The sequence below is a fragment of the Empidonax traillii genome, unplaced genomic scaffold (assembly GCF_003031625.1).
Source record: "Empidonax traillii isolate 1590-97213 ecotype Southwest subspecies unplaced genomic scaffold, ASM303162v1 scaffold75:size1520028, whole genome shotgun sequence".
NCBI classification, from domain to species: domain Eukaryota; kingdom Metazoa; phylum Chordata; class Aves; order Passeriformes; family Tyrannidae; genus Empidonax; species Empidonax traillii.
Window position 1 is genome coordinate 862,104 of NW_020955268.1, and position 12,222 is coordinate 874,325.

Here is a 12,222-nt window from a genome sequence, read left to right on the forward strand (position 1 = left end):
TCAGGAATTCCTGACTCCATCACTTTTGTGGGCAGCCTGTTCCAATTCTTTACAAACTCTCTGGTGAAAAAATTTTCCCTAATATCCAACCTAAACCTCCCCTGGTACAACCTGAGGCCATTTCATCTTGTCCTATTGCTTGTTATTTGACAGAAGAGACTTACACCCACCTTACTACAACCTCCTGTCAGGTAGTTGTAGAGAGTGAGAAGGTCCCTCCTGAGCCTCCTTTTCTCCAGACTAAACGCCTCCAGCTCCCTCAGCTGCTCTTCAGACTTGTGCTCCAGACCCTTCCCAGCTCCACTGCCCTTCTCCAGACTTGCTCCAGCATCTCAGTGTCCTTTTTATAGTGAGGGGCCCAAATCTGGACAGAACACTCAAGGTGCCTCACCAGTGTCAGCACAGGTGGATGATCACTTCCCTGTTCCTGCTCCCACACTATTTTTGATCCAGGCCAGGATTCCATTGGCCCTCTTGGCCAACTGGGTACTGCTGGCTCATGTTTAGCTGGTGTCAATCAGCACTCCCAAGTCCTTTTTCCCTAGGTACTTTGGAAGATCTGAGGTTACATCAAATGCAGAGGGTTTTTTTGCTGAAAACCTCAGCCAAAGAAATGGGACTGTATTTGTAATCCAAGAAGCCAACCTGTATTCCTCTATTAAATTATTATTCAGAAGATATTTTGAAGTCACAGAAGATATTTTGGGAAACACTAGAATCCAATATTCATTAAACAAGAAAGGGAAGCGGTCTAACTGGTACAAACAAATAAAAAACAACTTTTAAAGATTTTTTTTTTATAGGCTTAAACTAATTCCCACTGTATTTACACTATGTCTGACAAAGACAGAACAACCTGCTCCATGACACATCAAATATTCGGTAGCACAGTTCCAAATGGACAGTTAGAATAGGCATTCTCTTCCAAAAGTGATTTTTAATTTGATATGAAGACAAAATAATCTGAATTATACATTGTTATCTAGTTTGTTAGAATGCATTAACTCATTCAGGCAAAATCACACAGCCTAGGTTAGACTACACTTTATAAAATTAAATTTAGCATGAAAACAAAATAAAAACATATGCAATGTACTTTACACATGTTATTCAAGTGACTCTTCTCTTCCCTCCACATTTCTCTAGGTGCCTTCCTCCTCCACCCACAAGCATCCCGGTTTGCAACTAAACGGCACATACACAAGGATATGTACATACATAAAGAATTCTCTTCCTTAACATCCTCCAAGTCTAATTGTTTGAAGTCTTTGTTGGGTTGATGTGCATCTCCATCTTCACTATTCGAAAGTGGTCTAAAGCCAACCCAGGAATGTCTTCTTCCATGTCTTCTACCCGTAATAGTCTGGCATGTTCCTGCAGATTTTGGGCTTGCAGGTTTGGCAGCTGCTTGGCCCATTGCTATGTGAGCTTATAAAGGAAAGAAAAAGACAGGTGCTCATTAGACAACAATATGTCTTTGTAATTTCCCTCTTCCATAAAACTCTGATATACTTCTTTTTAGCATGGAACTTTCCGTTTCTCTGAAGTCTTGAGCTTTACCAACAATATGACTATTAAGAACATGAAGTGCTCTGGGCTTGTGTGTTATACAAGCATGTAACTCTCTTCATTGACATAAACTAATATCGGTAAACATTGATCTTACCCCCCCCCCTTAACATATTTGTAGTGAATACCAGATACTTTACAAAAAATATTTAAAAATTAGGTCCAGATGTCAAACTGGTTTTTTGCACTTCTGCACATAAATCTGACACAAAATGTATCAGCTTTCAGAAAAGACTTCCAAGCACTGTAATGGAAAATCCTTCTGATTATACAGCATAATTCAGGCAGCCCTAGCCAGCTTAACTTTGTGACCAGAAAAGTATAATTAATCAAATCACACCTTCTAAAACAAAAAGCCCAAGTCCCAGGGAGAAAGCTTTATTCTTAATACTAAGCAGCATGCTCAGGAAGAGCCACAGAAAGAATTGCCCACATAACAGCTTCTTCTTACAGCAGTTTTCTGTATTATTGGAACTTACTGCTTTTACCAAGAAAATTTGGGCTAAGTAGTACAAAGGAACAGGAAAAACAGTGAGGAAAAGCTGCCAACATTGTAATAAAGAGAGATTTTGATACAGCAGCACTATCAGTTGTTAATAATCTAACAGAAGGGTTCACATCCAAAGGCTATTGCTCGCACAAATGCAATTAGAAGTTCAGTATTTCAAATGTACAGTGGCTTTTTTGTGTCCCCCTAAGTCACTTTTAATCTTTACTAGATATGGAACTCACAAAGTAGCAAGTTTCTGTTCTTGAAACTCACAAAATTAAAAAGTTGACATTAAAGACCAGGAAGATAAATTTTGCCACCATTAATATAGAGTATTACAAACTTGACAAAAATATGAAAGGTTTTTTATTTCCTGGTTGTGAAATTAATCTCTTCATTGCCCTTAAAAAGAGAATATCTATGAGCAGAGACATATGAAAGACACTGAACCTTTGCAGAAAAAGAATTATCTTACTAAGGCATCTTAGGCTTTTTTCCTCCTTTATCTATGAAGCTCTATGTAGTTTGATTACAATCATATTCCCTGAAAATATTTTCAGGCACTTGTCGAAACCTGCCCATCCCATGTTAAACAACAGAAGCTAAAATGGCAATATGGATTTTTAACTACAGCACTCCTTAGAAAGGTGAAAACCCAACCAATCTTCACAAAAAAACATTTAAAAAAACCCCACTTTGCAACTAATGCAGGAAAAACAGGACCGACAATTTTTTTAACTAGTCAGCCAGTAGCTAATATCTTTACTAAGACAACCAGCAAGGTAATTTTATTCAAGCAAGCTCTGACAGTTCTTAAATTTCAACTGATTACAATGTGGCTGGTCAGGAGACTGCCAGAGGGAACTGACAAAAAGCAGCAACATCCAAACTTGAAGAGCAGAATACAACAGTTAGATTAGTAAATCACAACAGCAATGCAGAAATCTGTCCTCAAGGATTGAAACAAACAAGGTAAAAATACAACATAATTGTCTAATTCTTAATTTTACTTTGTTCTCTAAAACACCAGTATTGTTCAAAAGCAGATGTCCACTCAAGAGAGTCAGGCTCTCTGAATGTGTTTTATTCTTAAAAAATTGATGCTCACAGCAGCAAAAACCTGGGCAATGCACTACATTTTTTTTGTTCCAAATAATGCTCTCACATTGAGAGTATCTCATCTTGTATTCAGCTGTTCTTAGAAGATACAGCATGCAGTTATTATTCTTCTGCCCTGGGGAAGATTTATTGGATCAACACAGCAAAAGCTTTCATCACAGCATGTCATATGAAAGTACTGATGTCACACTTGGTTTTCAGAAGAGTTTAACTTCTACCTATATATAAAATATCTCAAAATAAGAGGATGTATGCATTTATTTATTTACGTGCATGCTTAAAATGGTCAGCAATGATGCATCTAAATCCAGACACCAATTTACCAGAAACCCTTAAGGCAATGAAGCTCATGAGACACAATATCCTCTCTCAGATACTTCTTCCAGGCTAACTCAGCCTTACAAGTGGCTTCCTTCAGAAGCTCAGTTTAGTGGTCCTGTTCAAAACATACTGAATGTTCACTGACAATATGCAGTTCTGCAAAACTGACCATCTTAGAGATGCAATGCCCCCGTGATTAAATAACTAAGGCAGGGAACACAAGCTAGATATTCACTTCTATCATTTCAAAAGGGTACTACAATTACCTGAATTCCTCAGAGGGATCATTAGCAGGAAAGTATTTTCGATTACCAGAGCTGGATTAAAAACAAACAAAAACAGGAGAGACCATCTCCTAAGATGCACAGTACACAAACAGGTAGGTCCAGCCTTTCCCAGGCACTGCCTTAATAATAGATGTTGCTTCTTCTGTATTCTACAAATACTGCACTAAGAATACCACTCCCTAGAGACAGCAAATTACAGGCTGTAGCACAGGAAACCTCAGAGCCTAGACCCAATCCATATGACTTGCCTAACCAACTTGTCCTCTTTCTCAAAGGAAAAAAAAAATAACCAAACTGTTTTTCCAGAATTAAGACAATGTTCAAGATTAGAGTAGATGGATGCATTCACGTGTTCACAACTTAGTACTGTAATTTGAGCATTCACAAATTATCCACTTTCTAGACCACAGTCCTACATACAAATCTCAAACCATTCCACTTCACAGAGCCAGTAAGACAACTGGAGTTTCCTGATCAGTCACATGGTGACAAGATCCAGTTCTCACCCACTGAAACCTCCCTTTATTTTCCTCCCCATTCCTTTTTGTTCTTCCCAACTCCCTCACATTCTGCACATCAGAGACAAAAAAAGCAGCTTTCGTGGGCCAAGGATGTAGGATCGGTATCTTACAACACTGCTCAGAGAAATCACCAACCCAAAGCACTCTCTGATTCTGTGACTCGTGGCGTGAACCTAACTCCTGAACAGGGTGATGCTGAGTGCCACAGAAGCAGGCAGGCTGGTCTCATTTGTGACTCCCAGAGCTGCTGTGATCTACCTGGATGGCAGAACTTTGTTGCAGCAGTCTAGTTCATAGAAGTAATGGTAAAAACATCATATAAATTAGGGAAATCAGTTTATCCAAAGCCGTTCTGAACATGTGAACAAAATCCTACCTTTCTTCCAAAAGCTGATATAATGGACACCCTTACACACCCATCAATTTTTGTAGTTAAAGGAACATGCAACTGAGTTCCATAACTGCCACTGAAACCTCCCAAGATTTCATCCAATTTACCTGGATCTTATTTTCACCCTATTATGCAGAATTTTATTTCCTTGGTACCATTCCTTCACACATAGAGTTACCTCCTAGGCCTATTACATACCTCACAGGATTAAAAAAAAACTTGGGAGAATGTGGCATGGGAAGCAGGAATGGGAGTAGGGAAAGAGTTGGGGAGGTGGAAGAAGCAGTCTCAGGTGTTTTCATCCCACAGAGGGGAAAGGGGGCTGTCACTTTCTGCTACAGAAGGTATTTAACTAGTTGGATTTTTTAAAAGAAATGTGAAGTTAGGCCCAAATATCTCTCTAAGAAGTTTTTTTTTCAGTCTTGTAATTACTCATATCTTTTTATGCTCTTCCTCAGATTTTTCATAGCATTCTTAAAAAACTTGTATGTTTATTCTGGTCCCAATCTCAACAACACCTGAGATGGAAGGAAAAACAAATCCTTTTTTCTACACAGTCACTCTTTTTCATCTCTATGAATTACAGAAAACATTTTCTTCTACAAGGCAACAACAGGATCTTGCATTCAAAGTTTGAAAAAGGAAAGCATGTAATACTGACACAATTACTGTTTTCTAGGTTACCAAATTAAAAAAATAAATCTGCATTTATTCCCAGAAGTATACGACTTCATTTGGCTGTCAAATGGGCAAAACTTAAAACCAACTCACATTCTTTACACCTTTTACCTTACCTGACTAATGCTAAATCATAATGAAAGCATATCCCTGATCAACTTAACTCAAAGATGGAAGTAAAAATATTCATATTGTCTTTTAAACTGTATTATCCAACATTTTTTACCTTTAACCAATATTCTAAACCTCTTTCATTCCTACAGGTATCAAAAGTTTCCCAGTGCTGATGAATTAAAAGGAAATTTGAATTAGAATGGAGAATTTTCAGTTTTCTAAGTATCACTGCTCAGGACTGAAGAAAAAATACTTCATTTCAGTTAACAGAGGAAAGGCATTTAATAATCCCCAAAAGGGAGAGGAGTATTTCCATTTAAATTATTAAAACAATATATTACTATCTCAATTTCCCTCTCTCGCCACTATGGGTAAATCAACACAAAATTCTTTTTTTTTTTTTTTTTTTAATTATGCCCAAGAACTTCAAACTACATACAGTATAAAATTACTATTCAAAACAATGAATATACAGTTAGAATTTACTTTCAGTGTCCAGGATTTATCTGAACCTCAGAAAACCCTATGTCATGGTCTAACCCCGGTAGGCAGCTAAGCACCACACAGGTGCTCTCTCACCCAGTTGGAAGGTGGACAAACTCAAAAGAGTAAAAGTGAGAAAACCCATGGGCTGTGATAAAGACAGTTGAATTTCTTTTTGAAGGAAAAAAAAAAAAGGAGGCAAAGAAATGAAAATAAGGAAGGAGAATGATGCAAAAAAACCCCTAATTGCTCACCACTGATGTCCAGTTCTCAAGTGACAGCAGCCTGGCCAACCTGCTTTGCCCCACATCAGCTTCACATTCTGAGCATGACACAATATGGTCTGGGGTCAGATGGAATCAGCTGTCCTGGCTATGTCCTCTCACAGCTCCTTGTGCACCCCCAGCCTGCTCACAGGTGGGGTGTGAGGCAGAAAAAGCCTTGGCTCAGTGAGAGCCTTGCTCAGCAATGACATAAACATCCCTTTGTTATCAACAGTTCCCAGCAAAAAATACAGAATATAGTCCCACACAAACTCCTAGGAAGAAATTTAGCTTTTCGTCAGACTGCATGAACTTATTCAGCTCTGCCAAGTCTCCTTCTTTGAGGATCTAAATCTATCTTCCCTCTTAAAAAGCTCAGCAGTTGCATTAGCACAACTGGGGTGAAAGAATCAAGTAATTCCATGATCCAGCTGCTACAACACTACGCACAACTTCACATTATTTCCAGTTTATTCATACTGACTTGCTCTAACTTTAGCCCTGTTCTCTTTACTGTCTTACATAAAACTGTAAATAGTTAAAATGCAACATTTTCACCTTCCTTGACTTCATCTCAATCCTGTGTTTGATCTGATCTGATCAACTGACAGCTCTGCTTTACCACTGTTACAATATTTTCAGTTTTCTTCCTCAGCTTTTATCCTGCCTAATAGCTTCAGCAAAAATTACACATTAAATCTCAACTTGACAGAGGAACATTAAGTAACTGAAGTACTAAAAGCATGACAATGTCATTCACTACCAAAGTAAGGGCAAGTCCATCCTCCCTCAGAAAGCATTATAACTTGGGGAATAAAAAGCTTTACTTTGCCACTAGTCCCTGTACCAATCTTTTCTGTTAACAAAGAAGACTATCATAGGATGCTAATTATCAGGCAAGCTTTCTTATCTCTCTCCTTCCTCAATATCACAAGTTTTTGTATACTAAACAGGAGTACTAATCGAAGGGCACAGAAGTAGCAATTCTTACCAACAGATTGTCCAGAATCTTACCCACAGAAGATACCCAGAAATTCAGTCACTAACCCCCAATTATATTCTCTCTTTTTTATGACTTTCACATTTTGCATTTCTGTTTCAGTTCCAATTACAAACTTTCCAGAGGACAAAGCATCTCTCTAGAGCTGCAAACACTCAACAAAATGCCAAAACTTTTGTATTCTTTAAGCAGACAAGGTATACTTCTACTTTTGCCAGTGCAGATGACCCAAACATATGTTAGAAACTGGAACAATCACTTCCTTTCTGTCTGATAAACACAGAACATAAGAAATGACCAAAGAATCCCTAGGTGGAAGTTCAGGTCCTGGAAACTCATACATGATGAAGAGGTAAAATTTTTCAGACTATTATATAATTCCTCAGACTTATAGAGTGCCTTTGTTAAAGCACAGTTAACCCAAAACATGTAACAAAACATTATTCACAATCAGAAATGGTGAAAGTAATTTTTGGAAAGGTGTTTTTATCCCTGAAGAACAGTGAAATCTCACCACTTAAACCCATTCTTTTGCTTTCATAAACGTAATTCTGTATCTTGGATACAAGAGTAACAAAAGCCAACAGACAGACAGGATAGCTCACCTGAAGTCAGATAGGCCTTCAATACTTACAAATTTTAGCAACAGAAACTGAAGCAATTCTAATATATCTATGAAGGAGCAAGATCATCCTCAAAAAGAGAAACATGGGCTATTATTGCCCAGTAGGGATAAACAACTCAGCAAATTACTAATGGGGAAATAATTGGCAATGTCCAGCTAAGTAGAAGGGCAGTGGAGGATTATGGAGGACGACAAGTTTACACACAAGTCAATACTTCCCCCTGCTTTGGCAAATAACAATACACAGAGCTGCACTGGAGTGAAGGCCGTAAGACAGGATATTTATTCTGCTACCAGGGCTGGAATCACAGTCATACATCTATGTTTGAGGCGAGGGGAAAATCTGTATGAGGTTTTTTTCTCCAAACTGCTGGTGTATAGAATAAGATACAACCTGTAACATTACTCCTTATCATTACTGCCTCATTCTCACAAACATCACAATTTATTTACTGATCAACGTCTTTATTACTTTTACACACTTTTTTTTTTTTTTAATTTCTCTGAAAGATCACAGAATCAAAATGCTGTATGAAATTACACTCATTTTACTGGGTGGGGTAAAAATACTTAATTTTTTCTTTGTCATCTCCTTTTAAAAACTACTACTTTTCCCTTAAAGCAACTTATTACGATCATGGAAACGTATCACAGATCCATTACCTAGAAGACAATTTTTAGGCCTCAAAAATACTATTGCAGGTTGCTGACGGAATTGATCAAAATCTTACTCCACAATTTTTTTAAGCTGTCACCAAACTACAAATGTCTGGTTCACCAAACACCTGATGAACAGATGCTTTTTTAACACACAAAGTTGACTACAGAGCTACTAGAATAGAATGTAGGTCTTGCTATTGTTTAAACTCATCTGGGTTATGGAAACTCCTTTGAATGTTTTGAAACATTCTGACACTAAGCTGACATGGCAGGACATTTTGGCATTACAGTTTATCACCAGTCTCCTGAACAGTCATCCACAATCCACCCTCAGGTTCAGAACTATTTCTCTGTATTATACTTTTCCATAGTATCAGCTAGTGGCATCATTTAAATCTCAAATCTGTTATCACCTTGGAATTCCCCCTCCCCCGCTTAGCATCTAACAGAGAGAGACGGAGATGCCACAGCAACTCAGAAAAGCCACACGGGATTTTGGAATCTGAACTACCACAAACTTTTCAAGTCATGTTTTAATAAGTGTTACGGACACACACACATATGTGCCAGCTGGAATTCTCTCCACAGTCACGTTTTCAGTTACCTGAAGTGCTGCGTAAGGGTTTAAAATAAAAACATCACGCTTGAAATAACTAAATTTGAAAAGCTGTTTTGAAACTACTCAGAATGATTAATGCCATTGGCAGCAGAAGTGCTAAATATTTTTCCCCACCATGACACATGAGCATTTAGCAATTTACATGGCCATCCACTCTCTCATCCTTGCAGAGTATTCCACTCATTACTGAGAACTCATCAATAATTACCTCAATTTCCCATATAAATAAGTTATAGCCCTGCTTCACACAGCCAGCCAGGTGTGGCCTGCATGACAACCAACGTTCTTGTAAGACCTACTACATTTTGCACTTTGACAACCCAAACAGCTGTCCCTGCATTAAGTACCTACAACACTACTAAAAGTGCTTTAAGACACTCCTGTTAAGCTGCATGGTGTGTTTTGTTTGAGTTCAGGCTATCAAAAGCACAGAAGCTGAAGTTCCAGACACTGATGGAAAGTACTGTGCTAAGTTCAGGTTAGTGTGTACTTTAGGGACAGTCAGAGCACCCTCTTCTCGTGGATGTTCTGAAATGAACATCTCCTCCAGAGGTTCAAGTTTACCTCGGCTTATTCCACATTCAAAGTTGTTTCTATAGCTCCAGCATTGTTTCAAGGTATTAAATGAAGTTTTTAAATACATTTTCCTATTGAAAAATAAATGCAAAACAGCCCTTATGGACCTGTTGAAATATGTGACTAAATGTATAGACAGAAGACTGCTGAAGAACCATTGCAACTGCAGTGGACTTTACCAGACCATCCACTAAAACGGAGAGGAGGTCCCTACTGTATCAGTGAACAGATGAACTATAACAACTCTATTCCCCATATTTTGTTCAAAATATTATGCAGAAACATTAAGATAAACCTTGAAGGAATCGTAAAATTTTATGGTCACAGCTTCAATGACACTCACACCCCCAATTACCTCAGACACCAAACAAACCCGACTCATACTGCAAACACACAATGCAATGGGATTCTAGCCTCTACTGCTGTACAGCACAATACTACTTCTGGTTTCATTCAAGCCTTCCCAAGAGGCCGAGAATCAAAACGTGCACACCTCTACTAGTTTCTTTGGAGCATCAGGGAGATGTAAAAACAACAGCAACATCAGCTTAACTTTTTGCAACAGATACTGTAACAACTTCTGCTGAATTAATTCAGTACCTCACATCAGTATTTTTCATTTGCTGTGAAAATTTACTTTTGCAGAAGTAAACATCTTTGTGGAAACAGCTAGTTTAATGAAGTGATAATTCACAATATGTCTTATTTTGATGAGCCTTTGATCTGTCACGAACTTGTGCACATTACCTAAACCACATTGCAATGCAGTGTACTGCAAAGAAAATTTAAAAAAAGGTCTATTTCACAGTTTTCCTGATCCTGCATTTTAATGCAACTTCAAAATAAGATTTTTGTGAATAACTTTTTTCCCAGACTTTTTCCTTGCTTTAATGGGTGAGAAGGAACAAGAAATCAATTCTGTGCAAGTCTGACTCAGCTGCAAATAAACTTATTTTATTACATACATTTGCTTACACAACTGTAAAAAAAAAAAAAAAACTTCTCCTAAATGAAATTTCAATCTATAAAGTAACTATTCATCATTTTTGCATTAAAAGAGAACACTAACAGTCTGACAGAACTGTTCATTGCTACAGTACAGATTTTTTTCTAGACTGAATTTCTGAAACTCTATCAAAAATCATTCTTCTCAACTGTGCACAGTTGCACAGACAAGTGCAAATCAAGAACTATACTGAAAAAAATGAAGGGCTGAACACGTCAGGGCACGGGAAAATGACTTAAACGCAGTCTCCAAGCTTTCAAACGCATCCTATAAAGTCATGTCATGTCATGTACTCAGCCTTTTAACTACTCAGTTATAATAAACTTTAAAAACCATTTTACATCTTTGTGCACCACGGAGACTCACAATGCAACCAAAAGATATGTTTCACAGAGTTAATTCACCAGTACTATCCAGCCAGACCTATCAGCACTGCAGAGCATCTTGACAGACCTCAGCTCCACCGCAGCCAGCACTGCTGAGAACAAGCAGCTCAAGTGAACTTTTAAAGGTGCAGAAGGAGGTGCAGCTTTCCTCCAGGTGCAAAATTCTCGCTGCTGTCGGTTAGCCTGTTACTGCAGGTTAATTCAATTTCGCTCGTCTGGGAAAAAAAAAAAAAAAAAAAAAAAAAAGTGTTATCAGCTAAAAGCACCCATTAACAAACATCCTTTGGATTCTGGGCCCAAGGCACGTTCTTGCAGACCCTGAATTTGGGGGTGGCTCAGCCCACCTCTCCTCCAGTGAAGTGCGGGTGCTACACCAGGCGATGCCAAGTAGCACCTCAGCAGCGAGCCCGGAATCACCCGAGCAGCGACAGGGCCGCCCTTCCTCCCCGGGGCACTGAGGCACCGCCACCGTGTTGTGGGGGGCGAAATCAAACACACTAAAACAAGACAACCAACCAAACAATAAACTCACACCCCAAAAAAGAAAGGGTAAAATTTCAAACCCCTTTGCCACACAGATCCGTCCGTGCCCGCCGCGTTCCTGAGTGCCCCGCCGGCCCCCCCCGCCCCGCATCCCGCAACGGCCTCACGGGCGCGGCGCCCACTCGACCCACCGGCTGCTCCCGCAGCACCACACAGGCCGCTCCCGCACCGCCGTCCCCGAGAGAATAACGCAAAGAAAGGAACTCGCGGAGCGCGGCAGCCCAGGGGGCTGCGGGCGCCCTTTTATGGCGGCCCCGCGGGTCGGGCCGGGCCCGCTCCGCGCTCACCCCGTCCGTCCCGCCGCCACCGCCACCGCTCGGCCAATCGCGCGGCGCTCGGCGCCTCCGCCGGCCAATGGCGGCCCGGGGGGGAGAGAGGCGGCCAATCGCGGCTGGGGGGCGGGAGCCTGCTGAGCACCGATGGTTGCAGGGGCCGTGGCGGCCCCTCGGCGCGGCTGGGGCAGGGGGAGCACAACGCGCTTCAGCTCTTCTTAAACACTGTTTTCATGAGCATTCATGTAGTTTAACAAGGACGAGAGGACACTGTCTTAAGCTGCGCCAAGGGAGGTTTA

General features: G+C 39.9%; 1 protein-coding gene across 6 annotated transcripts in view; it reads right to left on the minus strand.

Moving 5' to 3' along the window:
• PJA2 (praja ring finger ubiquitin ligase 2) overlaps window positions 1-11,817 on the minus strand; it is a 28,727-nt gene extending 16,910 nt beyond the window's left edge. Inside the window, exons 1-2 of one of the 6 annotated variants that reach the window (XM_027880844.1) lie at window positions 11,783-11,817; window positions 1,219-1,419 (exon numbers count right to left, since the gene is read on the minus strand). In XM_027880844.1, the coding sequence (XP_027736645.1) occupies window positions 1,219-1,417 (199 nt within the window). In that variant the 5' untranslated portion in view covers window positions 1,418-1,419; window positions 11,783-11,817. Of the gene's footprint in view, window positions 1-1,218; window positions 1,420-7,227; window positions 7,234-7,841; window positions 7,885-11,640; window positions 11,739-11,782 lie in introns of those variants that run through there. The other 5 variants (XM_027880843.1, XM_027880848.1, XM_027880845.1 and 2 more) reach the window with 5 other exon arrangements.
• Between the last annotated feature and the right edge of the window lie 405 nt (window positions 11,818-12,222).